Source organism: Galeopterus variegatus, unplaced genomic scaffold (assembly GCF_000696425.1).
Source record: "Galeopterus variegatus unplaced genomic scaffold, G_variegatus-3.0.2 Scaffold439, whole genome shotgun sequence".
Classification (NCBI taxonomy): domain Eukaryota; kingdom Metazoa; phylum Chordata; class Mammalia; order Dermoptera; family Cynocephalidae; genus Galeopterus; species Galeopterus variegatus.
In genome coordinates, this window is record NW_007726550.1 from 578,639 (window position 1) to 606,408 (window position 27,770).

A 27,770-nucleotide genomic window follows, 5' to 3' on the forward strand; every position below is an offset into this window, starting at 1 on the left:
CGACCCGGCCGGGAGCTTCCGGTGGGGCGCGGCGGAAGCCGCGGGAGGCAGGGCCGGCGCCCGGAGCCCGGGGTCGGTCCCCCCAGCCCGAGCCTGTCCCCGAGGCTGCCTTCGGTGCGCGGCGAGGGCTCCCCCGATGGGGAAACTGAGGCCGGGTCTACGGCGTCGCAGGCACTGAGCTCCTGGGGTGACGAGCACGCTCACTGTCCCGCCTCCGCGCGCCCTGTTCCTGGCACCTCGTGCAGTGCCTGCAAGTGTTGCTCCCAGAATAAACGAGGACAAACCTGGAGTTTGAACCCTCACCCTGCTCCTCGGCCTGCCTGAAATCCCGCGTGGGGAGGGGCTGGAAGGCAGCAAAGCCGAGTCTCAGTCCTCTTGGGTCCCTGCGGGGGCCCTAGCACAGCGCCAGGCTCGGCCGCGCTCACTGGGTCGCCGCCATCGGTGCAGTGATGGCACCAGGCGGTTCCAAAGGCGCTGAGCTTCCACAAATCGGGGTCTTTTAAGGAACCGTTTCTGTATTCGTGTAAATACACGCACACACACACGGCCACTTATTCCCTATAAATTTGTGTATGCTATTCAAAAATAGCTATGGATCTTAGTGTTGGGGTAGAATTCTAGTTTAAAAGATACAAACAAGCTTTATTTTTGTGAGCCGCCAGTTTGGCAAAGGCTCCTGCTCCATCACACCACTAATACCTGTGGGACTGATGGCTGAGGCAGGAGCGAGGCTGCCCGGCCTTGTTGGCTTAAACTCCTCACAAGCACCAGCTACATTCTCTTTATGTATTAGGGTCCTTTTTCTGTCTTGACCCCAGGCTGTCGCTTCTTTTGTTCTTGGTTGTTTTTTAACCTGGGATGTATGTAACTCTCTCACCCTTCAGAGGCTGAGCAGCTGCTGCAGGGCAGTGTCCCACTGGTGATAGGAGGCCCTCGGGGTTCCACCTGGAAGGGAGATGCCTGCTTGTGAACAAGCAGAGAGTCTCAGGAGCCTCCAAGAGGCTGCAATCGGTGAGTTTGGCCAGAGCTGCATCTGTGGGGCCTTTCCATTCTAAGAGAGAAGGATTCAAAGAGTTCTTTTAAGTCTCTGATTTTAAAATTCATTGATTCTCAGTCCAATCCATGAAGTGAAGTTTCTCAAGGATTTGGGGCCTAGGAAAGCCATTCTGTGGTCCCACCCACCCTTCCTCTCTGCACTAAGCTGGTGTAATTGAAAAGAACAGGCAATCTGACTGCACTCTCTTCATGTGCCACATCCTGTTTTCAGATTAATGAGCTCATATGCTGGAAATTTACCAAGGGAAATAGTTTAATTTTGGAAAGTACCAAAAACTTATCTGTAGTCACTCAGATTCATTTTGGGGGCTCTTGAAATAGAGGGGGCATCACCGGAGGACTTTTGAATGCTCAGGGAAGGCAAGGCTGCAGAAATTGAAAGTGCTGAACCTGACTCAGACAGGAAATAAAACCTTCTGGAGACCACTCATCTCTACCCAGTAGAATTTTATTTTCTAAAAATAAGTTTAAAAAGAGAAATAGTCCATCTGGCCAAGGCCTGAGGTCTGGTGGTCTAAGCATGGGGTTGTGACCGAAGAACAAGGAGGCAAACACAGGGAACTGGGTGATGTCCTAGCCTCCACTGTTGGCTGGATCTCAGAGACACCAAAAGGCTTTCATTCTCCAGTTTTGCCCCAATCTTTCAGCCGTCAGACCCTTGACATTGGCGTTAACTGCCTGGCCTCTTTAAATGCCTTTTGCACTTGTGGCTCCTGCAAAAGAGCTAAGGACTGAATGGCCAGGAGGATCCTGGATAATTAGATTCATAAGCCATTCTGTATTGAAGATGGTATTGCCAAAGTAACATCCTCCCAGACTTTGCCTCTAAGTGTCTGATCACCTCCTGGCCTACCCTGTTTCCTAGAGTAGAGATTTATAATCCATTCTAAGATGCAGAATAGAAAAATGGTAAAAGCTGAGAAGGCCCTGACAGCTTAGTACTGGGATGAAAGAAATTGTGTCTTCTTTCTTTCCACTCCCATCTGAAATCTGTAGTGATGTGCTGGAATGAGCACTGGAGTGGGAGTCAGGATACTTGTGTTCTGTTTGTTTGTTTGCTTTTCCCTAGCCACTAAATCAATGTTTGGGGTTAGATGAATAAATAAAGGAAACAATAGTTCACAGTTGTTTTTTTTTTTCTTTTTAGCAAAAATTACCTTAAAAATCTTAGAATGCATTTGATTTTTCAAGTTAGATGAATAAATAAAGGAAACAATAGTTCACAGTTGTTTTTTTTTTTTCTTTTTAGCAAAAATTACCTTAAAAATCTTAGAATGCATTTGATTTTTCAAACTGTATTAGCTGTAGGACCATGTCTTTGAATTCTCTCTCACATGGAGCCCCAATACACCAATGAGATAGAAGCAGAGATGCTCTATTAAGCAGAGCAGGTGTCAGGAGCTGTGCAGTGGTCTTCTGTCCTCCCCACCTTGACCTCAGAGCTCTAGATCCCCACAAGTCCACATCATTTGAAAATCAAGGACCTAATTTGACATTTTTAGATCCCAAATGTGGAAACTGGAATTCTCTCTGTGGCTCTCTCCCCTCTGCTGTCCTAGCCCATTCAACGCTTCCGCCAACAAAGGCACCTTCACATGTGTTATAGTTCAGGATCCTGGTAGCCAAAGGTGCTAGAGAAGAGAGATTACACAGTCTTGAGTAATCACTCCTCCAGAGGGAAGCAGAACCAGACTGGAGCCTAAACATCTAGAGGATTGGGGTCGGTGGTTGTGGTAAAAATAATAATGACAATAACAGTGTCTACTTTTAATTTCATGTCAGACATTGCTGTAAGCACATTATATGCTCTGTTTTGTCTTTATAGCACCACCAAGAAGTGGTGAGAAAACTATTTTCTTTTTCTCAGTTGAGAAAACAATGCTTAATGAGTTAAATCATTTGGTCAAGGTCAAGTGGCCAATAATTGGCAGTGCTGGAAGGGGAAGAACATTCACTTTAGGATTTCAGTGTTTTTTTCCACTTGTTTAGACCAAGCTGGGTATCTCACCTGGTTGGTTCCCTCACTGGCAAGCCTAGAGTTGTTTTCCTGCTCTGGGCCTTAGTTTCCTCATTTGTCAGGTTACAAGGATGAAACGGATACTCTCCAGGATCCTTTACACACTGACACTTAGTTTCCAAAATCCAGGCCTGGGGTATAGGTAGGTGAAGTGGAGCCATCTGACTCCCTGTCCCAGTCCGATAGCCAGCCTGCTCTCCAGCCTCTTAATTCCTGACGCTTAGTTTCCAAAATCCAGGCCTGGGGTATAGGTAGGTGAAGTGGGGCCATCTGACTCCCTGTCCCAGTCCGATAGCCAGCCTGCTCTCCAGCCTCTTAATTCCTGACATTTCTTTAACAGGGGACAGATCTATGAGCCATTGTGACTCACATCTCATTCTAAGTGTCAGGAAGAGAATTTCCTGAGGGCAGGGTGGGAGAGAAGGAAATTGAGAGTCCAATCTGGCAGCAGGTAAGGGGTGAAGGGGCTGGAGTGTGGGCCACAGTTGCTGCAGACGTTCTCATTGACTTTGCCCCACACGTGTTTATTGAACACCTGTAATACTTGTATGTTAGGCCATAAGCATGGCCCTAGATTTGAGTTGTGAATGAGACAGACAAGGTCCCTCATCTTCCAATGGCTACCTCCTAGAGCAGGGTGATGTGAATAAAGCAAGTGAAAGAATCCAGTCATCTAATGACAGCCATTTGGGCAGCTCCTGTTTGTCACCAACCCTAAAATGTGGAGCCCAGAATTGACTATCACTCCGTCTACTTGATAATACCAAATATTCCCCAGTTTGCCCCTGTGTTGTTTCTTTCCATTGCCAGCACTCATGGCTTGTGTTTACTAAAAACAATTAGCAAACAGCTTTCCTGTTAGCATCATCTTAATCTCCTCTGGTAACTTCTGAGCCCTGCGTCAGGAAATTTAATTAAGCAGATGATTACAGGCTATCAGCAACCTACTAGATAAGAAGACCAAATGGTATTGGGTTCTTCAACACAAATTCAATATCACCCTGTGATACCTTACATATAACTTACATCAACAACAAAACAAGGAAATACGCGTACACCAAATGATCGTATAAAAACTATAGCATATCAATATTTTTTGCTTTGGTGTGATGATTAAAAATGTCCCAAGTATCCTTTTTTAAATCTCCATCTTGGTTCTTATTAAAAATGTGCCTTATTTACCAGTTTCTTTCTTCCTGCTCCAGTAGATTATATGAATATGTGAAATTATGTATATGAATATGTAAAATTAAATGAATTAAAATCATGAAAGTAAAGTTGTGTCTTATTTCTTCATTGTTGTTTCCCCTGGCTTAGCACAATGCTAGGCACATAGGTGACATTCAATAAATATTTGTTCAGTGAATGACTAATATGCCAGACACTATTAACAAAAACTTATTTCTTCATTGTTGTTTCCCCTGGCTTAGCACAATGCTAGGCACATGGGTGACATTCAATAAATATTTGTTCAGTGAATGACTAATATGCCAGACACTATTAACAAAAATTTTTACTTAAGGTAATAATAGTTAATGATTTCACCACCATCAGAAGACATTTATTAAGTATCTTTGATCTGACCTTTTCCTGGGTGTTGTGAAGTTAGAAATAGCACTCTAGCAAAAATTTGAAAAGAAATCTGGGGTTGTTTGTTGAAGGGAGTTTCTACATCTGGTGGTTTTCCCTATCTCAGATTTTCAGGTTTTAGGAAAAGAAACAAAGCACCTCTGAAGTTCCTTGCATTGTAGGTTCCAAGCTGTCCCTGGGTTTTTCCAATTGTCAATGGGACTTGCCACTTCAAAGGTGCAATGAGGGTTTCAATTTATGATGGGGGTACCAGTGGCACTCATGGTCAGGTGATGTGGTCCAGGGGAAGAGCAGGACAGATGGACCCTTTGATAAGGACAAACTCCAAGACACCAATAATGGAAAAGGCATCAATACTAGCCAACCTACTGCTTCTCTTTGCTATTTCTGGCCACTCCTGCGCGCTCTTCTAAAAGACTGGTTTTGCAGTGTGTCAATTCCTTCTTTCATGGACTCTGGCAATGAAGACTCTCCCAAAGGTGAATGTAGACCGGGGCTTTTTGCCGGGCTACAGAATTATTACTCCTCTCTCACTTATCTTCGTGAGGCTTGAGTTCCCTGGCCATTGGTTAATGCAGAATAAGAATAACTTGGCGTTCTAGCTCGACAGCAGTCAACATCTGGCTGAGGAAGGATGCAGCTTGGTGATCGTCATCTCACTCCATCCTGTGGACTCGGCCTGGGAGAGAAAAATCAAGGAGTGGGGGAGCTCTTCCTCAGAAATCAGGAGGTCTGCTTCTGATGTTGACTGCAGGAATATGGGAAAGTCCCTCCTATTCTTGGGCCTTATTTTTCTCATCCATGAAGAGGGAGAATGACCTCAGAGGAATTCTTCAGCATTTAATCATTCAAACTTTAATTATTTGAACCCAGGAGATGGGGAAGAAGCACAACTCTTCTACCTGTTTAGGGGCTGCTCTCCCCATCTGGACGTGGGGAGGTACCAGGAACCCCTATAACAGATGCTGAAAGCTTCCACTAGAGGCATGGTGTTTTTGGACTTCAGACTTTTTTTTTAAGAGAAGCTATGTGAAAAACCTCCTCTGATGGATTTCTTTCAGAGATCAAGCCAGATGAATTCCCAGCACAAGCCAAGACTTCGGAGCTGGAATGCAGGGCAGGAGTAGGAGGCTAAGAACCAGGGCCGCAGCCCTGACCCCCTCAAAGAATGCCCACACTGGGGGCCAGGAGGATCGTGAAAGTGGGATTGGTGTCTCCTCATGTCTTCTGGTCTATTGTCTTACAGAAGAAGAAATGGGGACCTAGAGAGGGTAATGAGTCTGCACAGTAAGTCAGAGGTCCAGAAGCTTCTTCCTCTATGTTTGAGTCAAGGAGCAGGTCATATATATGTCTTTGTAGGCCCCCTTGTGCCCAGCCTACCTCCTGCACACAGTGGGGGCCCAGTTAATATCTTTTAGGAGAGACTGATTTGTCACCACAAGAGGATTCAGGGATACTAGAAAGGTGTCAGTCCTACCTTTCACACTTGTGGATTCCTAAAATGTATTTAACAAAAATGCTTTTAGCTTCTACCATGAACCTTTTTGCCAACTTTTAATGAAGTTCTTTTCTTTTTGGTGGGGGTGGTGGGGAGGACAGGTGGCTAGCTGGTACAGGGATCTGAACCCTTGGCCTTGGTGTTACAAAGCCACACTCCTTTTTTTTGCCCATTTTTAGAAGAACCCTAGCATATACGAGGGTACTTCAAAAAGTTTGTGGAAAAATAGAATTAAAAGATAATGTGAATCTTTCCATGAACTTTCTGAAGTACCCTCGTACATGTAGCAAAACTTTCTGGGGAGATCATTGTCTTAATCATTTCAGAGGTATACTTTAGATATTTTTAAATGAAAAATTAAATAGACAAGAAAAGCCATTCTGTCTAACTGACATCCTTGGTTATCATCTTCTGTAAACCAGTGTCCAGCCACACAGCCAGAGAGCCTTGCATAGGGTTCACGGTTCTCTCCAGCCCCTCTGATTGCTGAAATTGGAGCCTCTGGAGGAGGCCCTGGGGCCCTGGCACCAGCTCTTGCCCTGTCTTGCTTCTCCTTTCACAGAGAACATGTCTGTACACAAGCTCTCCTGAGCCGCCTTGGAACCCCTCCAAGGACAGCCCTGGAGACCTGCCAGGAGGGAGGGTGCCCCTGGGAAGGACACATCTATCAGGAAGCAGAGACCATAGCATGCAGGCACACACACGCACATGCTTGCAGGATGGCCAGATCTTCCAATGTTTCAAGAGAAACTGGAAACTTAGATTTTTATGTGAAATGTCTTGATTTTTAGAGCACTTCATGAACCAAAAAGCAAATTAGCATCCCCACAAACTACGTCTGTGGGCCACTCTTTGTGACCTCTAGTAGAGCCTGGCACTTTACACACACAACACAAGCAGATGTGCAAACTCCTTGGGCTGTACACACTAGATGTTCATCCAGATGCAGCCCCTGTGCACACTTCAGAGACTGTCAGTGAACATTGACACACACATACTACCTCCTAGGATGTGGTTTTGCTATTTGCATTTTCTAGCTAAGGAGACTGAGTGTCAGAGAGATGTGCAAGGTCACGCAGCTAGCTGGACTCGAATCCCAGGCTGCTTGAGCACTAGTCCAGTGTTCTCAGCCTCCATACAAACTGCCTCCCAGATGCGGGCACTCTGAAATGAAATTCCTGTTATTTTGCATCCCTCACTAAACAAAGCTCTGTTAGTATAGGGACAGTTTTATTTGCCGTTGGGTCCCCATCACCTAGCACTACGGCCAGCGGGGCATAGAAGGTGTTTAATAAATACCTGTGGGATTGTACTCACAGGCGCACACAAACACGTGTACAGGCGCGTAAACCCACAAACCCCACCGTACCCAAGAACACATGCACACCTATGCTTCCACATGTATGCTGCTCACCCCCAGCTCCCTCCTCCCCAGGCACTGGAACCTCAGCTGGAACACCCCAACCTCCCCCTAGCCAGACCCCCACCAGCCTTGCCCAAAGCCTTCACAAATAGTTTCCTGGAAATCTCAGAGTGGTTGTGGTGTTCTTTTTCCCTAACTCAGGAGACAACTCAGCAGTTTTGTTTTTCAAAGTCTGGGACTCATAAATCTGGAATCCTTTCTTCATTTTTTCCACTAGAATTTTCCTTGGCCCATTGCCTCTCCCCAGGGCCTTGGTCAGGAGGTTACGCTCAGAGTGCCCTCTGCTGGGCACAGGCCTCCCAACCTAGCAGGCAGTTGCAGGGGGGAACGAGGGGGACCTACTTCAGACTGCCTTACAGATGAGGAAACTGAGTCAGATGGTGATAGTGGGGAGAAGTTGGGGGATGTGGGCTCATTCCAAGTGTGTGCCAATGTATGTTACTAATAAATGGTCTTTTATGATTTTTTTCATTGTTGAAAATAATAAAAGAAAAAATAGCTTCCAGAACTCAGATGAAAGTCCTGTGGTCTCCCTAGAGTCCCTGTGTGGGGCAGGTGACAGAGGTTTAGGCACTCCACCTAATTCATCTTAATCCTTGAGTCCTCACCATATTTAATAGGTGAGAAAACTGAGGCACAGAGAGATGTTGAGGGAAGGGGTGGGAGGAATATTTATTGAGCATCTGCTATGTGCTAGTTATATTTACAAATCTCTATCATTTAACTTTTTTTTCCGCTCTCTCTCTCTCTCTCTTTCTCCCTCTCTCTCTTTTTTCGGTTGGCTGGTACAGGGATCAAACCCTGGATCTTGGTGTTATCGGCACCAGGATCTATATCATTTAATCTTCACAGGCAACCTTGTGAGGTGGGTGGTTTTGTTTCCATTTTACAGATTATGACATATAGGCTCAGTGAAGTCTCAAGATCGGAAAGAGAAGGGGGAAGAGCTGGGATTTAAAGCCACGCTCACTATTTTCTTGGCTTCACAGCCTCCTGGATTTTTCCCATTTGGCTCCTGGTCTGAGTTAAGTGGGGCCCAGGGTGGAGTCTTTGTGGCTGGACTCATTCGAGGCAAGGGTTTTTTGGTTCTGCTCAGAAAAGGAAGCCCCTCTCCTTGGACTCTTCTAGAGAGCAGTGGGTCAAGCAGCCCCATCAGACTTGTGAAGCCAAGAGCCTCAGAGCTGGAAGTAGGTAGGGTCCTGGGACTGACAGCTGTGCCAAGGCCCCTTAACTAACAGTAAAAACAGGATTGGATATCTTCACAATCTGACACATGAGAGGCTCCAAAGTGCAGACCTGCTGGAAAAGAAAGCAGGTCCTATAAGGTTTTTGTTTTGTTTTTCTTCTTAATGGGACCCTGACTGGGATAAATGACTCAAGGAAATAAAGAACATGTTTTACCAACAGTTAGTCACTGTCCTCCCTAATCCATCCTCCATCCTGCTGCCCTTTTCAGAAATTTCAAAACTTCTCTTTTCCTGCAGGGAAAGATCCAAAACCCTTATCTTGTTCATTTTTGGTCTGGCGTGGCCTTATCTCCCACTTGTCTCGTTTAAACAAACTACCAAAGGGTCCCTGTCCACACCTCCTTTGACTCCACCACTGGGCATTTGTTTGCATTATTTCCTTTCAAAAATGACTTCATTCCAGCATATCCAAATCTTAGTTATTCTTCAAGATCTAGCTCAGAGGTCACCTTCTGCATGGCGTCTTCTCCACTGCAGCCAGCAGGAACTATCCTGCCTGAGCTCATCTTAGGGGCTCATGCTCTCGTTCCCTTAGTAGACTGAATCCCTTGGGAAACAGTGTTGATTAATCTTTGATTCCCCTCTGTGTGTGTGTGCGCGCGCGTGCGCGCGTTTTCGCACTTTATCCCGCATATTACATGGTGCTATACGAAGAGCCCTAAGACCCTCAGCTCTGTCTCAGGATATTAGTGTTGAATGAAGATTTTGTTGGAGATGGCTGGTGATAGTGTGTGCTTCTCTGTTCCTTCTCAAGTCAAGAGAGAGGGACTTCATGGAGTTTACTTACAGAGCTTAATACGTATCAACGATAGTTTGAGAAGGGGAGACATGGTGGACTCTGTCTCATGGTGGCATCTGGCAGCCTCCTGAGAAATCTAAAGGATGAGAGATGGGCACCATCTTAGACAGACGAGACAAAGCAGAGGCGGCCCTGCTGGGAGCAGCCTGAATTCCCAAAGTCGTTTTGGGCAAAGGATGGTTTTTGCAGTCACTGGAAGTGGGCCATACACAAGAAGAGCTGATGTGAAGGTCTCTTAGGTCTGTCCAGTAGGGGTGACAAACTGAGTGTACCACTGGATTCCTAGGGCTGCATAAGAAGCGAGCAACAGGATACAGGGTAGTGCGATGCTCGTGTAAGGGTGAGAGGTCCTTAGAGATTGTGTCTAAACCTCCATGGACGTGCCCGTGTCAGAGTCAGCTTTGAAGCCCTTCAAAGCCATCCTACGATAGTGCTGGTCAGGTTAGAGCCTCCTGCTCCCCTTTCTTCTCCCCCTCCTCCTTACCCCATACTTCCAGCCCCAGAGAGGTCAGAGGTCACTGTTAGCTTGCACAACGATGTGAATATACTCAACACTACTGAACTGTGCACTCAGAAGTGGTTAAGTTGGGGCCGGCCCGGTGGCGCACTGGATAGTGCGCCGCTTGGGAAGCGCGGCGGCGCTCCCGCCTGAGGGTTCGGATCCCACATACAGACCGGTTCCCGCTCACTGGCTGAGCGAGGCGCGGGAGCAACCCCGAGGGTTGCGATCCCGTTGCCGGTCCCGGTCCGGTACGGTGGCGGCACTGAGGGTTGCGATCCGGTGCCGCACTCGGTACCAGACAAAAAAAAAAAAAAAAAAAGAAAAAAAAAAAAAAAAAGAAGTGGTTAAGTTGGTCAATATTATGTTATGCATTTTTTATTTATTATCTCGATGAGAAAAAAAGAGAAACAACAAAAAGTTTGGGGAAAGAGGCAGCAGTCCAGGATCCTATTCCCAGCTATAGAGATCCACCTGCAGCAAGCCCTTGGGATGAGTTGGGAGAGGAAAGAAGATTGAATTTTAAGTTTAGTTTGAAAATTCACTTTTGTGTGGAACTGAGCATCTAATTTATGATGAGTTGTTTGGTGACCGAAGTGATCACAGGACTTTTTACTTCCTAAGAGTGGTCAGATCAGTCATAAGATGCTTGTGTTTTCATTAAAGGACAGAGAAAGGACTTCTCTCCCTTCCCTCTGAATAAATTTCTATAGGGGTTAAAAGACAAAATAAAGTTGATTTATGAATTGAGAAAGTGAGTCTTCTTTACTCAACATAGCAATTATATTTGCTGTCATAACATGAGATCTCTTCTTCCATTATGTTTTTCCAGTTGGTGTTGTTTGTGTCTATCAGTTCTTCCAAAGCAAGTAAGAATCTGTGCTCGTCTCAGATAAAGCCATTTAACCATCACTTGAAAGTTCAGCTGTGCTTGAAGGTAGGAACTTCAAGCCCCTACCTTCTGGGGATTCTCATGTCCACAGGTTGAGGGTCTCAGTATCAACGTACCCTTCTTGCAAATTCTTCTACGACAGTTAAATTCTGATTCTCATGTTCTATTAAATGTCACAGATTTTAATTTATACCTACCCTGTGCCAGGTCTTGTGCTTAGAATACAGAGAGAAATAAGATATGACCCCTGTCCTCAAGGAGCTCACAGTGGGATGGAGGGACAGTCTTCTAATAAGACAGTCCCTCTAATAAGCAATTAGAAGACTGTGTGTGGGAAGAGCTCCAGATCAGGTGTGTCTACAGAGAGAATGACTTATTGGAGCTTCTGCTGAGCCTGCCCCTTGATGCTGGCACAGTGTCTGGCCCATGGTAACCACCCGCCCTAGGCCATGGACTTTTTTGCAGAGGTCAACTCTTCCAGGAAGTCTGCCTTGCTCAATTCTGTTTCCACTCTGCTTCTTTACTCTGCTATCTCAGCACTTTGCAATTCAGCCTTGTGTGCACTTACTTTGGTGCTGCAAATAAAGTGAGCAAACATAATATTCAGGATAGTGACAATTTAATCCCAGACCATTTAGAAGAGTTGCAGCTGTGATTGGAACAGAGACAGTTTGACACCTGCTTCTCATACATAGACAGTTATTACATAGTGGTAATTCTTGGCTTTGTGTGTAACATCATCACAAGTATTTTCCAGGTTCCTACCTAGTCTTTACAACGCTTCTTTTTAGAGGTAACATAATATTTCTTCGCTTGTGTGTACCATCATTTATATAATTATTTCCCCATTTTAGGCCATCACTTTAAATGTAGTATTTTATATATCACATAAAGAACTTCAATAAAGTACCATGCATTATGTTAGATACCATAATTCTAGACTCATATATCCAAATGCTACTTGGTATTTCCACAAGGAGGTCTAAAAGACTTCTTGAACATAACAAGCCCCCTACAGACATCCCTACTCTCCTTTGTATTAGTTTGCAAGGGCTGCAGTAACAGAGAACCACAAACTGGGTGTCTTAAAACAACAGAAATGTATTCTTTCATGGTTCCGGAGGTTCAAAGTCTGAAATCAAAGTGTCGGCAGGATTGGCTCTTTCTGAGGGTTCTCAGGGAGGATGTGTTCCCTGCCTCTCTCCTGGCTTCTGGTGACGGCAGCAATTCTTGGCATTCCTGTGCTTGTAGAGGCATTGCTCCAATTTTTGTCTCTTCTTTAGGTGGGCATCTTCTTCCAGTGTCTATGTCCTGACATGGTATTCTCTCTTTGTGTCTCTGTCGGATGGAGTTTAGATGTATTGTCCTCCCAGAACTCACGGGGAAATTTGCTCTCCAATGCGGCAGAGTTGGAAACTGACTGAGTCATGGGGGCAGACCCCTCATGAATAGATTAATGCTCTCCCTAGGTGGGGCGATTAATGAATGAGATCTCACTGTATTAGTTCTCAAGAGAGCTGGTTGTTTAAAAGACCCTGGCACCTCCCCCGCTTGCTTCCTCTTGCCATGTGATCTGCTTGTACCCACTGGCTGCCTGCCACTTTCTGCCATGAGTAGAAGCAGCCCGAGACCTGTGACAGATGCACCTGTCCCAGAATCGTAAGCCAAATAAACCTCTGTTATTTATAAATTACCCAGTCTCGGATATTTCTGTTACAGCAACACAAACATACGAAAACACTGTCTCTGTGCTCACCTTTTCCTCCTCTTATAAGGACACCAGTCACATTGGATTATGGGCCCACCCTATTCCAGTATGACTTCATCTTACCTTAACCAATGACATCTGCAACAACCTTATTTTCAAATAAGATCACATTCTGAGGTACTGTGGCTTAGCATTTCAACATATCTTTTTGAGGCACACAGTTCAGCCCATAACATCTTCTTTTCTTATTTTTATACCTTTGTACCTTCTGTCTTCCCCAGCCGTGTAAATGGCATGCCTAGTAGCTCAAGCCAAGAGTCCATGAGTAATCCTCGATTCCTCTGCTTTCATCACCCCATCCCAATTCCTGCAGTAAATCCCAACATCCCCACTTTCAGAAATATGCCCCGAATCCATCCATTTCTATTCATCTGCATTTCTACCATGCTGGGTCCAGCTACTATCACCTCTCACCAGGACAGCTGTGATAGCTCCTGACAGGTCCCCTGCCTCTGTGCTCATCTCCAGTCTGGTCTCCTGCCCTTGCTTAGTGCTCTCAACTGAATAAACCCAAACATCTCACTGGGGCTTACAAAACCCCGTGTATCTGGCCCCTCTCACTTCTCCCACCCCATTGTCCATCACTTGCTTTCTTTGGTCCAGCCCCATCAGCCCTATCAGCCCCATCAGTGCTCTGGACCACTAGGTGTTGGCTTTCACTAGCCTCTCTTTCTGGAATTCTCTCTCTGGACCTTCATTCCTTCTTGTCATGAGAATCTCAGCTTACATGTCACTTTATTTAGTGACATTTGATAGACCTTCCCTGACTACCCAGTCTAGAGCAGCCATCCAATTATTCTCTATCACAGACCTTTATTTTAATTCTCTGCTGAGAATTTAGTAAATATATTATTTACTAATATATTTAGGAAATATATACTAATTTTTTATATTAGTAAATATATAACTATATGATATCAATAAATTATTAATATACTATTATATTAATAATTATGTTTGTATTATGATTATTAATATATCGATATATTATTTAGTAAATATATTTATTTATGTAGGTATTTATGGTCTTTCTTCTCAATTGTAACATACTTTCCAGAAGAACAGAGAGCCTGTTTATCTTGATTACAGCAGAACTGTGTCTGGCACATGGGAAGTACCCAGTAAATATTTATCAAATGAGTAATTAATCCTCCACAGAAGATCTTCTTGGACAAACCCTTTTTTTCCTTTTGGGAATTTACTCTATATAAATAATTCAATAGGAGAAGGATTACTGGATCAAGAGAAATAAATATATTTTGGCTCTTGAATACAGATGTATTGTCAAATTGCTTAGCAAAGAGGTAAGATAGATTTTCATTTGTTCGGCAACCTTTTGAAACCCAAGTGCTAAGATAGTGATTTCTGGGCTGGAAGTGGGGGTGACAGGTCAGAGCTGCTGCCCCTGGTGGGGCAGGGAACTAGCATCAGCAGTAATCAACCAACTCAGCAGGCAAGAGCCTGGGGGAGGGGGGACAGATCTGTTGTGTGAACTTGGGTCTGGCTGTAGGAGCGAGGGTGAGAAGAAAGAAAAGTTAAGTGCATCTGCTCTTCAGCTCAGAGAGGTCCATCCTGGAGACCAGGTCCTGAAGCGGTGGGGGTGGGGGAAGCAAGGACACAAAGAGGGGCTTGGATCTGGTGCTAGAGGCCCCTTTTGCACAGACTATTTCTGGCTTGGAGCTATTCTGCTTAGGACATGGGGTCTGAAACATTAAGTGACATGAGCATCTCTGACCATAAAGCTCTAGGAACAGAGACCTGTTTCATGTTGTTCCACACACTGCCAGGCCCATTTGGCAGTACCTGCCCCTGTATTCTTATGCTTCCTGCTTGGCCACTGGAGCAATGGCAAAATTGGAAAAAAAGAGAGAACATGGATGATTTGTGCTAAGAACATTACTAAAAAGGTGAAATGAAAAATAAAAAAATAAAAACCCTAAGAACAAATAAATACAAGCTAAAAATAAATAAACCAGAATAAAGTAACTATGAAATGATGATAATTAGAAGGGAAAATAAAAAGGAAATTATTACAACTGCACAAAAGAAAACAGTACAAGTTAAAGGAAAACAGCAGAAAGGTAAAAGAGAACAAATTATTTAAGTGAAAGTAAAAAGGCTAGATTCAGGCATCAGGAAGAAATGCAGGTGAAAGATTTTCACTGTCACAGCAGGGTGGCCGGGATCCTGGAGTGGTGACAGCCACGGGGATTCAGTAGGTGCACTGCTTGGAAAAAAGGGAACCGTCTGCTGGAACTGTGGCCAGCTGAGTTCCTGGGCAGTTGCCACCCAGGCACTTAAGACTCTTCACATGCCATTCTCCTAGGCTGCTGGGCCCTCATCTGGGATACTGACCTGCTTGTTCGTCCTTCAAGGCCATGTGGAGACAGCAGGACGTGGATGGGGGAGAAGCCTGGATGCTAATAGCCCTGACCATATGGCTGTGGGCAAGTCATTTTCCCTCCCCGGGCTTCTCTCTTCATCTGTCAAGTGAGAATTGTGGATGGGGGAGAAGCCTGGATGCTAATAGCCCTGACCGTATGGCTGTGGGCAAGTCATTTTCCCTCCCCGGGCTTCTCTCTTCATCTGTCAAGTGAGAATATTGAAGAACCTAATCTCTATGGACTTTTCCAGGGAAATGTACAGAAAGAAGCAAAAGCATTTGAGTTGGGAAAGCTGGGTTCAGAGCCTATTTGTGACATCTGCTGGATATAAAACTTTAGATGAGGTTGACCTCTCTGAGCCTCAGTCTCCTCATCTGCAAAGCGATGACACCTCCTTGTGATGTGGGTGGATGTGGACATGCTCTGCAAATGAAGGTGCTGGGCAAATATCGTCTAGCTGCTTAAATTAGATTGCAGTAAATATTGGAGAAAGTTCTACCCAGTGGCCCCTTCTTGGTGAGGGAGCCCTAGGAACAGTTGCGGGGTGAGGGACAGAAGGCTGGTGTATTAGGAATGTTCTTGCTTATGACGTGGTGCTTGGACCTAAACAACAGCATCTTTACTGCCTTAGTTTACTGTATGTGGGACACTCCCCTGTATTCCCAAGCCTACTGCACAAATCAGTCGGCTGCTCTCCATTGTAAACCACACCCCCCCTCCAACCCAGTCCTCTCTTCTCCTGCCCAAATGCTCCCTGGGCCTTTCAACTTCTTTCTTGCAGGTCATGACCCTTCACCTTCCCGATCACCCTCATTAGAAGGATTTACTCTGATTTAGTTTCCGCCCACGGCTTCTATCACCGTGGCTGCAAGCCAGGGAGGCTCCATGAGAGGCAAACCTCCCCCTGGGCTGGCCCTTCTGTGCCTCTCTCTGCTGCGTTTCTGCTTCTCCCATCCTGGGTGTCTGTGTCGTTCCATGAGTCTGCACTGACTTCTCTCTCTCTGTGTCACCCATGTCTCTCCTTGTTACTGGGTCGGTCTCTGCACAGGATCACATTCCCCCGTATTATTATAGTTGTCAGTAAGTACTTAATTGCATAAACGATGCCTTTACACCCATATTCCCTACCTGAAGCCAGTGTTTCTGTCTGGCCTACGCTGTGTCCTCGGCGCCTGGCACTGTGCCTTGCACGTATTTATTGAGTTTGGAGCCACTCCTCACCCTCCCTTCCACCCCACCAAGGAACCCGCCGTACTGGACGGTTTCTGTTCTTCACATATTTCATGTGTGGTCCTGGTTTGCTCCTGCTACTCCCTGTGCTCAGGATGCTCTGTTCCTTCCTCTTCATCGCCTTCCTGTCTTCTTCATCTGCCAAGTCCTTCTCGTGCTTCAGACATCTGCTTAAATGTCACTTGCCCCAGGAAGCCTTTCTCATCACCTCTCCCCACCTCATGGGTTAGGCGCCCCTGCTTTGTGCCTCAGCGTGCTCTTTATTTCCTGCAAAGCCCGTGCCACAGATCCCCACTCTGCCATCTGCCAGCCGTGTGTCATTGGGCAAGTTTACTTAATCACTCAGTTATAAAAAGAAGATGAGAGTCATCCTGACCTCATAGAATTGCTCCAAGAGCTAAAATAGTAGGTATATGTGAAGTGCTTGGCATGGTGCCTGGCACATACTAAGTATCATCCCGGTGCCAGCTCTTGTCAGTACCATCCCCTAGTGCACGTTGGACTGTGGGCTTCCTGAGGGCAGAGACTATAATTGAGGCAGAAGAGTCTAATGCTGATGAGTCCACTGCCTGCATTCTAAATCTCAGCTCCACTACTTGCTAGCTGAGTGACCCTGGACAAGTTTCTTAATCTCTCTGTTCCTTGGTTTATCTCTCTGTAAAATGGGGATAATAATAGTACCAGCCTCGTTAGGTTGTTTTGCAGATTAATTGATTTGGTGAATGCAAAAAACACAGAGCAGTGCTTCACACATAGAAGACACTAAGTGAGTGAAAAGATTAATTCATGGCCAGACCTGCCCTGGGCACATTCTGCAAACGCAGCTTACTTTTCCTTTCGGGCCTCCAACCTCCCCTTTTTTCTGAAGACCTCTTTCTGTTTACTGCCTGTGTTTCCCTGTCCCTAGAATCCCTCAGCCTTTTCTCCTGTAGTCCATTCCCAAAAGGCCTTGTGCACAATTACTGTCAACTAAGGAGCTGGCTTTTAAAGGATTACTTCCCTTCATGCAGGAATCCCTGACATTATAGAACACTCTAGAACCTTGTTATTCAAGGTCCAAGAACCAGCACTATAGGCATCACCTAGGAGATGTAGGAGCTCCTGCCCACCCCAGACCTACAGAATCAGACCTGTATTTTCACAAGCTCTTAAATACCACTTCTTAAACTTTGATGTACCTATAATTTTCCGGGAGATCTTGTTAAAACATAGATTTCTGGGCTCCACTCCCAGAGTTTCTGATTTAGTAGGTCTGGGGTGGGGCCTGAGAATTTGCATTTCTACCAAGCTCCCAGGTGATGTGGATGCTGGCCAGGAGACCACGCTTTGCATAGCACTGCTCTGAGGCTGACAAGCTCCAGGACCAAAGGGTGAAGTGCTAACAGGGAAATGGGATGCACTGGGGGAGATTGGTTTTTAAGATAGTGGTCTTTCTCCAATCTTTTAAAAGCGCACCAAGCAGTCTCCGCCTATGTTACCTTAGCACAAAAATGCTTTTGGTTATTAATGCTATGTCCATAATTGTTCAAAATTCTACAGCTTAAAATCATTTCACTTGTTTGATCTTATTTTATCTTTGCGACAAATCTATAAATTGGGCCAGGAGAAATTATTACCTAATTTTCAAAAGAGAAAACTGAGCCACAGAGAGCTAAGAGAACAATCAGAGAGATGCCTACCACTGGCCACCACGATCCATGCTGTCGTGAGTGGGCACTTAGGTATTTTTTCTAACCCTTACAACTCTTCAGGGCTGATAACGTTACGTCCACCTTACAGATGGGCAGACTGAGGCTTGATGATGTCCAGGAACCTTCCCAACGTCTCAAGCCGGGGCAGCTCTTCTGTCTCATAGTTCAGTATCTTCTTCCCCTTATCACTTCCCCATAGTCACAACTTCTTTCTTTGTCACCGTCTCTCTGTCACACACACACAACATAGCCAAACCAATGGGCCATTTTAATGTCCACACGCAACATTTAATTAACCAACAGACCACAATTTGGCCTTTTGCCGTTTGAGTGAAAGAAGGTGGCAGGAAGAGGATGAATGATAACCGGCCCTGCCCCGAGGCCCTAACAGCCGCAGGAATTCTTTCTGTGTTCTCCTCCCACTCTGGGCACATCTCCTTTCTCTTCCTCTGCTCTCAGATAATTAGAGTCCAGTCCTGGCTCTAATATCCTTAGGATTCTCTATTTGGAAAAATTATTATTAAGCCAAACAATCCTTTCCTTAACTCCAATTTCTCTTGTTTCATTCAGTTTCAACCCCCCTTCTGCTTACCACCCCCACAACACCAACACACGCACAGACACACACACACACCCAAAGCTCCAGCCAAACAGAAACCCTCAGCAACAGTTCTGATTTCTCTCATCTCATCTGGGGGAGCCCCTGCTCCTACCCCAGGCTCTGGTCTCTGCTCACTGCAGAGATTGCTCTTACCAGGCCTGGCGGGTGGGATGAGGTCCCAGGCTGCCAGTGCAAGGAAAGAGGAGCTGGGTGCTGTAGGTTCTTGTCCTGACCGTGCTGTGGAACCCTCGGTGAGTCCCTGCTCCTCACTGGACCTGCTTCCTTATCTGTGAAATGGTGAGGGGTTGATTAGATGATCTCTAGATCTTTAAATTTCAGTATTATATGATTCTAAGTAGGATGTTCACAAGGAAAACATTTATTGAATTTATCACCCATGGTGTGCCAGGGACATATTATTAACCAACCACAAGTTACTTTTATTGTGCAAGGCGCTGTGTTAATCATTTTATGTGCATTATCTGTATTGTCTCATTTAAGTCTCATGGAAATCCTGTGACTTGACGGTGTGCCAGGGACATATTATTAACCAACCACAAGTTACTTTTATCGTGCAAGGCGCTGTGTTGATCATTTTATGTGCATTATCTGTATTGTCTCATTTAAGTCTCATGGAAATCCTGTGACTTGAGAATTTTTAGTACTTCCATTTTTCACGTTTGAAAGTGGAGGCTTAAAGAAGTAAAGAGATGTCTTCCTGACTATTAATGGCCTGTCAGAGCTGATGGGACACTGGACTGTCACCAGGGCCAACTCTTCACCTTGAATTGCCCCTGTAACATCCCTGAAAGGCAGCAGCTAGACTACACTCTGCTTGGACATCCCCAGTGATGGGGAACTTGGTCCCTCCTAGAAGCCTACTCTATCTTTGAACAGCTCTGGCTATAAGAAAATGCTTCTTCACAGGAAGCCAAAATCTATTTCTATGTAATGTCTGCACATCTGTGTGGTGAAAAGAATACCCGGCTTGGAGTCAGAGGTCTTGGGCTTGTGTCCCAACTCTTCCACTTAATGCCATAACCACAGGCATGCTGCTCCTCTGGGCCTCAGTTTTCCCAGGTGAAATTGAAGGAATTGGATGAGATGAGCTTTAGGTCATTTCTGGTTTAGACATTTTAGGATTCTATAATTCATGATTATGTACGTAACATACACGTCTGATTATAATGATGGAAACAGTGAAGGAGTGGACATTGTGTTCCAAGGGACAGATCTGTTTCTGCCAGCATGTCTGTCAGGGTGGTGACCCTGCCAGCTCAGAAGAATCCAGAAGGTTCTTAGAAATGGAATTCTCATCTTGTCTTAAATCCCCCCTTTTTCCTTTCTCCCTCTGTCTTCTTCCTTTTCTTTACTCCTATCCTTTCCTCCTGTCTCCTTTATTCTTTCCTTTCTTCCTCCCTTCTTCCCTTCTTTTCTTTCTGATTCAGAGGCATAAAGGAAATTTTCAATCCCTCATTCAAAGTTAAAGATCATGTCCCTGATGACATGTTTCTCTCACCATGTTAAACATATAAAATCAATCTCTTTTCAGGAGTAGGGAAAACCCATGGAAACACGATCCAGAGTGGCTTGCTGTCTCCGAGAAACTCCAGAGTTGGCTGCTAAATTTCCCGCTCTTGAGATAGGGCTTGTCAATCACGAGCTCCATGCCTGCACTTTCAGTGAGGTTTCTACAATAGTATGCAAATGTGTGCATTTGGGGAAAAGTGTCTATGAAAGAGAAGAGCAGCCCCTGACATCTAGAGCTAGGCCCTAGTGTCCCTGGGAGCTGGTCTGGTTCTCAGAACCAGGCGGCGGTGTTCTCTGTGTTTGGTGTCACAGCACACCAACATCAAACAAAATGGATCAAGACAAAAAAGTCTACTTCATAATCTTGTTTGAGCAGAGAATAAAAACAAGAACATTGTCCAAACCACAAAGATGACCCCTGCCCCTTCCTGGCTAACGTGTGTGAGTGCTGCTATTTCTCCTTCCAGCTAGAAAAGAATTAAGATACTCAACCATAGCGCTGCGCCTGCTTCCTGAGCATCCAACCCAGAGCAGAGCTTCACTTCCTTGAACCTTCCCCCAAAGTATCTATCACAGGCCCGAATCCTATAGTAAGTCTTTTCCGACTCCCTCTCATCAAGAAGTCTTACGGTTCCCGTGGCACGTGCTCTCCCTCATGGCAGAGTCAATCAATTCGACACTGTTGAATTATAGGTGTTCCTAATTGTCCTTGACTGGAGAGAACTGGCAACTCTATAGCTATCATTAGATTCTGAAAAGGATCTGAACGTGGCTGGAGAAAATCCCACAACCCAAGCAGGCCAGTCTTAACTTTACATTCATCACTAGAAACCTCAAGAGGACCCTTAAGATGGAGAGGCAATTACATTACAAGTCCTTAGTCTGTTCCCTCTCCCTCTCTTCTAGACAACCCCTCCCCCCTCCAGTGCTTCCTCCCCATCCCCCATCTCAGGCAATGATCCTCCTCTCCTATTTCTCTGAGAAAGGAACTTCCACAGACTCTCACCACCACATGTGCCCACTAGCAGCTTCTGCCCCCCATACGCTGCCCCTGTGCCTATCACCACGGATCGGGGATCAACACACTGCTGCCCCACCTTCCATGATCATTCCTTCATGCATTATCTGTGGCTGCATTTGTATTACAAGGACAGAGTTGAGCAGCTGCAGCAGACACTGTATGGCTTGCAAAGCCTAAAATATTTACAGGTATTTTAATGCATGGCCCTTTACAGAAGTTTGCTGACCAGTGGCATAGATGAGCTAGCAATGCTGTTATTTAAAGCCGAGTCCTCCACTAGTGCCCCAGATCCCATCTGCTCTTACCTCTTCAAGGTCATTACTCTAGCCATTCCTCTTTCTCTCTCTTTCTCCGCATCATCAATATTTACTCTCCACTGGATCTTTCCCTTCAGTGCACAAATGTGTTATTTCTTTTATCTTAACCTTTTTTTCACTCTACTTCCCTGACCCATTTCTTTGCTCCTCTCTGCGGCAAAATGTCTTGAAAGACTCCCTGTCTCCAAATCCTCTCCCCCATTCACTCTTTTCTTTTAAAAATGATTTTATTTTATTATTATTATTATTACTTGTATTGCAAAAAGATCTCTTAAAAACGAATTAGAAAAATCTAAGCAGAAATTTGGTGGAAGACATGAGCAGATAGGTCACACACTCCTAAGAAACACACGTGGCTAGTAAGTATATTCTAAGATCTGGCTGTGGGTGGGGGTGTGGCTGGCCCTCAGCCCCTATCTCAGGACCCCTGGGTGGCTCTGCTGGACCTATTGCTGGCCTGGATGTGGGCAGGGGCCTGGCCTGGGCCCTTGGCCCCCGTCTCAAGATCCCCAGGCATCTTGGCTGGGTCCATTGCTTGCCTGGATGTCCCCATTCACTCTTAAGCCCACTCCAATCAGGCTTTTGTCCCCACCACTCCACTGAAACTCCTTTGGTCAAAATCACCAATGCTAAACCCAATAGTCAAGTCTTTTATCTTCTCCTTTCAGCGGCACTGGATACAGTCCAACACTCTTCCTCCTAGAAGCTCTTTTCTTCACTTGGCTTGTAGGACATCCCAATCTCCTGGTTTTTCTCTTAACTTAGTCTGTCTTCCATCTCTTTTCTCTAACAATTCAATATGGGAATCCTCCAAAGTTCTATCCTAGGTCCTCTTTTTTCCCCTCTCCTCTATATTTACATCCTTCATGACCTTATCTAGTCTCATGGCTTTAATGATGACTCTCAGATTTATATTTTCAGCCCAGACCTCTCTCCTGAACTCCAGAACTGTATGACCGATTGCCTTCTCAACTCCTTCCCGTGGATGTTTAATAGATCTAAAACTCAGCGTGTCCAAAACTGAACTCCTGTCTCCTAACTCCCCCCAGCCTGCTCCATCTGCAGCCTTCCTAATCTTAGTCAATGGCAACTACTTTCTTCTACTTGCTCAGGCCAAAAATCTTGGTATGATCCTTAACTCCTCTCTCTCTCTCACACACACTTACTTGCGATCTATCAGGGAATCCAGCTGAATCTACTTTAAAAATATATCCAGAATTCAATCACTTTCAATATTTCCATTTCTGCCGCTCTGGTCTGAGGCATCATCAGCCCTCGCCTGGTTCGCTGCTGTAACCTTCTACCTGGTCTGCTCACTTCTTCTCTTGCCTTCTTTTCACACAGTGGTCAGAGTAACCCTTTAGCAGACCACGTCACTCCTCTGTTCAAAGCCTTGCAATGGCTCCCAGTTCCTTTCGAGTTAAAGCCAAAGCCCCTTCTATTGACCTGCATAATCTGCATCTGCTACCCCAGCCTCCTTGCTTTTCCTACAACACACCAGCATGTTCCTGTTTTGGGCTTGGGCACTAGGTACCCAAGGTGCTTGGGACTCTCTTCCCCTCACTGGCTATATGGCTCATTCTTTTATATCCTTCAAGTTTATGCTCAAATCTCACTTTCTCATTGAAGCCTGCCCTGACTTGAACATCCTATTTAAAACTGCAACCCCCCTGACCTTTTCCAGTCTTCCTTATTCTGCTCTACTTTTTCTTCTCCCCATAGATCTTATCACCTTCTAACATCCAAGATCAATTCCTTAATTATTATCTTTACTGTTCATTGCATGTCCCCCCAGTTTAAGTCTAAGTTCCACAGGGCAGGGATCTTGGTCCCAAGCATTTAGAATTGGGCCTGGCCTACCTTTACAGATCAATACATATTTGTTGGATGTTGCTGAATAAATTAGCATTACAGGAGCTGGAAAGAAACACTGAACCTGACTTTGGTCCAGAGTCCCTCCCTGAAAAATATGGAGTGGGCTGCCTGCCTCAAGTTTGGCTCATGGTCAACTCACGTATTTTCTTAAGATAGAGTTTCTTCAACTTCCATCACTTGTGTGTCAACCTCATGATTTTTGCCCTAAGAACAATCTATGCTTTTATTTACTTAATACTTTTCCTTAAATAGGCTTACTTCTTGACAAATAAGTTTATTTTAAAAGAAAATTTTATATCATGGCTTTGATGTGCTAGTTATATTTTTTCTAATACATGTGAAATAGACATATAGCTGTTAAAATGAACAATGTTCATCTGTGTCACCTAAGATCATCTTGCTTACCCCCGATGGAAACCTGCCTTATGATTTCCCCCTCAATCAGAAATGCTCTCCTGCCCGTCTCTACCAGCCCAAACAGAAATACATAACCCAATATTTAAAAGCTTGCATAAGATTATAAAACATCTTCTTAGAGCTACAGATAACAGAGATAGTAGAGTGTTCAACACCCTTGTTTTGCACGCTATCAAAGACATTAAGAGGCTTGTCCCAAATCACTGCCAGTTAGGGGCAAAGCCAAGACTAGAACTTAGGTCTTCTGAATCCACAAACACATACTGAGGCCCCATAATGTACCTGACACTGTGCCAGGCACAGGAGATTATGGCAAATAGAATCCACCCAGACCTTGCCCACATGGAGCTTACAGTGTAGTCAGGAGGCTTCATGCTAAACAAATAATCCTGTGTGACTAAACGGATCATTGCAAGGGCACAGTGCCTTGGGGAAGGGTTGAGTAGGGGCCCAGCCTGGTTTGGAGGGTCACACAGCCTCACTAAGGAAACACGGTCAAATGCACAAGAGTTAGCTGAGGAGGATGTTTTAAATGGTGCCAGCCTAACTCACAAAAGCCTGCTTTGGTATTTGATGGTTCAACTACGTTATGGGTTAATTAGGCCACTGTGGCCCAACCTATGTGCACAATGTTCAGGGAGAAGTCAGCCAGACAGCTCAGAGATGCTTGTGCTGCCAGAGCAGCTGTCGTGCTTCCCTCCACCCTGCCTTCAGCAAGAAGGTGACAGGAGACATTGTGGGGCCTGTCTTGGAGGAGGCCCCTCACCCCTCACTCACAGGGAGTTCAAGCATCCTGGACACATTGGTTCTTTCTGCCAAGGGAGAGCCTACAATGTGAGCTTTGACATTAAAAAAAAAAAAGTCCTTAGTTTCTGAAAGTGGAAAATCTTAGTTTTATTTACGAGGTACACTGCCAGGCTTTGGGTAGTTTCATGTAACTCTTCAACAGGGGCTGCATTTCAGGCACTGTTTTTACCATTACATCCAGAGTGTGTCTTCCTGTTTCCTTGTGATGGTTGGGTGGGTCTGGTTAATCCATGTTTAAGATACTACTACTAAATGCTGTCCTAGTCTTAGAAAATTGAAACTGACAAGCAATGTGGCATGCAGTGATGTGGAATAGGGATGAAAGTGTAAACTGAGAGAGAGCCTTGGGGTTTGATCTCTGATTCTGCCCCTTACTAGGCTGGGAACATTGCTTCACCTTTCTGAGCCTCAACTTGCTCATGTGTAAAATGGGGATCATCATAATAATTCCTGTACCTTATGAGATTCTCGAGACATTAAATGGGAATATATGTGAGAACTCCTTTATAAGATCTAAAGTGCTGCAAAATGTCACTTTAAAATTAACCTCCTGTTATGAATCCACTTTTATGAAGCTCAAACTGAGGCTCATATAGAGACTGGTCAGGGCTAGAACAAAGGTCTCCTGACTCCTGCTTAGTTTCATTTCACCAGGTTTCTGCATGGGGGCCTGCCTTCTGGTGGAGCAATTATTGGCAAGAGCAAGTTCCTGGGGAAATGAGTGTGTGCTGGGAGGAAGGGGAAAGGAGTCGAGGGATCTCCCATCTGGGGTATGGAGAGGGCGACAGGAGAGAAGGGCAGACACTGAGTCTCCCTCCTGCTCAGTTTGCTGTGGGCTCGGAGGTGAGGCCTTGTCGGGGTTAGGTTCTCTGCTGCTGCCTCTCTCCACCTCTCTCAATCTGCCTGTCTGTGTGGTCAAAGCTGACCTAGCATCAAATAACACGCTTTTAAACACATTTTGAAAGCAAAGTCAGGCTTTAATGATCAATTTTCTGTTCCTTAGTATTTTCTTTCAAGCAAAGGCTTTGTTTTTATAAGATACTCTGTTTCAATGGGGCTATTCTTTCGGCCCCAGCAAACATTCCTGAGTGGTAGGTTTTAGGAGGCTTTCCAATTTATTGCTCCTGGTGTCCAATAACCTTGGAGTATCTGTCTTCATGCCCCCCCCAAGGCCATGTTATTTCAGAAAGTTACAGCTCTTAAAATCGTTTTCTAATAAAAGCAAATGCCCCTAATTCTAGGTAGAGTGAGCTTTCCAAATAAGACGAGCTGTGAATGTTTAAAATAGAAGAAAGAAAGAAAGAAAGAAAAAAAAAAAGAAACTTCAACAGCAGGAGTCTGTAAGTGAAAACTGTATACAGCTGAACTTCAGGCGTTTTCGCAGCCATTTAAAAAGATGTCTTCAGCAAACGCATCTAAGTTAGCTAAAAACGCTTGACATGATGGACACGTTGTATCCGTAGGCCAATATTCAATCCAGGTCAAGGAATCTAAAGGGTAGATGTACCTACCAAGAAGAAATGAAAACAAAGTGTTTGTGATGATGGTCACAGTAGGGAAAAGTGGTATTTGATTTCCTCTGTAAAAGCCCAGTCATGGTCAGGTCCCCAGGGGTCAGGGGCTGTGCTGGGGAAGGTTCACAGACCCTTGAAGGATTCTGAAGCTGCCTGGGGCTCCCACTGTTAAAAGCAGGAATGACATCTATCTCAATGTTTATTTTTAAAAAATAATAATAAAGGGCCGGCCTGGTGGCGCACTGGATAGTGCGCCGCTTGGGAAGCGCGGCGGCGCTCCCGCCGAGGGTTCGGATCCCACATACAGACCGGTTCCCGCTATGATGGATGCAAAGAGTGCCCCAAAGTTGGACTATGGGAAGATCAAAATGTTAAACTCTTGCCTCTTTCATCAGAGTAGCAGTCGGGGTTCAAATAAAAAAATTGTGAACATCAATGAGGAAAAAAACCCGACATCATAAGTCAGTTTCATATAGTAAAACATTTAAAATAATGAAGACTAGAAAAAAATTTTATCAGAGTATTGATAAAACAAAAAAATTTGGAAAGTATTATTAGAATTTTTAACTTGAGTATGGTTAAAAACAATCAAGCATTTTCAGAGTTACAATACTTCATAAGATTCCAAAAGAAAAATATATCAATATAGATATTATTGCAATTTAAATTTATGGTCCTACTTATTGCAAAATTTCTATCTACTGAAATGAGAAAACAACTTTTTGGAAGATAAAAATAAGGTAATAAGATAAATTTTAATTGTCATTGAATAAATCAACTATTTCATTGAAAAAGTGTTTTAAATAACTTAAAATGAAAAGTTGAAGACTCTGAAGATGGCCTATGGTTTTTGTTGATCTCAGGGTACTGGGAGGACCTGAACAACTTATCAAACTGTCTGGCTGAGGTGTGAGGAAAAAGGATTCAATGAGAGGTGTCTACATGAACACTTTTATTTACTGTGTCTCCCCAAGTAGAATACAATCTTTATGAAGGCAGGAACCCTGGCTGACTTAGTCAAGTTGTATGCTCTGTGTCTAAGACTCATATAATACCTGGCACACAGTAAGGACTAAATGTTTGTTGAATGAAAGAATGACTCGATGATTTCTCACCAGTTTTGTAGATATCCAGAAGAGTTGCAGTGTACTTGACAAAGACATTTTCTTTAGTGATGGATGTGATGCTAACTTTATAAGCTGGTAAAAAAACAAAATGAAACAATTCAGGCTTAATACCATTAATGCCGTGTCCAATAGAAGCCAGAATTTGTCAAGCAAATGAGAAATGAAGCACAGCCGGCTATTATGGACACCCTGAGGTAAATCTTATTTCTTCCAAGAAGTCTTCCCAAATCCCCTCAGTCTTAATCAATCTCTCCATCTATTAGAATCATTAGCCCTGGCCACTGTTACAGAACAGGTTGATTAGGATAAAAGCCATATTAAATTAAATAACAGAAGCACATAAAACAAACAGAAACAAGATAAACCTTTGTGAGATGTAAAGTTCAGATGCTGATCCTTTAAGATTAGTGGAGTGATGCCCTGGACATCCTTTGAAGAGCCCCTTCCTTCTCCTCTGCATGGCCACA

General features: G+C 44.7%; 1 protein-coding gene across 1 annotated transcript in view; it reads right to left on the reverse strand.

The window, feature by feature from the left end:
* Window positions 1-27,770, reverse strand: part of LOC103587304 (complement C5-like) — a gene marked incomplete at its 5' end in the record, with an annotated part of 38,345 nt that overhangs the window by 1,929 nt on the left and 8,646 nt on the right. Inside the window, one exon of the mRNA XM_008568780.1 lies at window positions 27,292-27,375. Coding sequence (XP_008567002.1) covers window positions 27,292-27,375 — 84 coding nt within the window. The remainder of the gene's footprint in view (window positions 1-27,291; window positions 27,376-27,770) is intronic.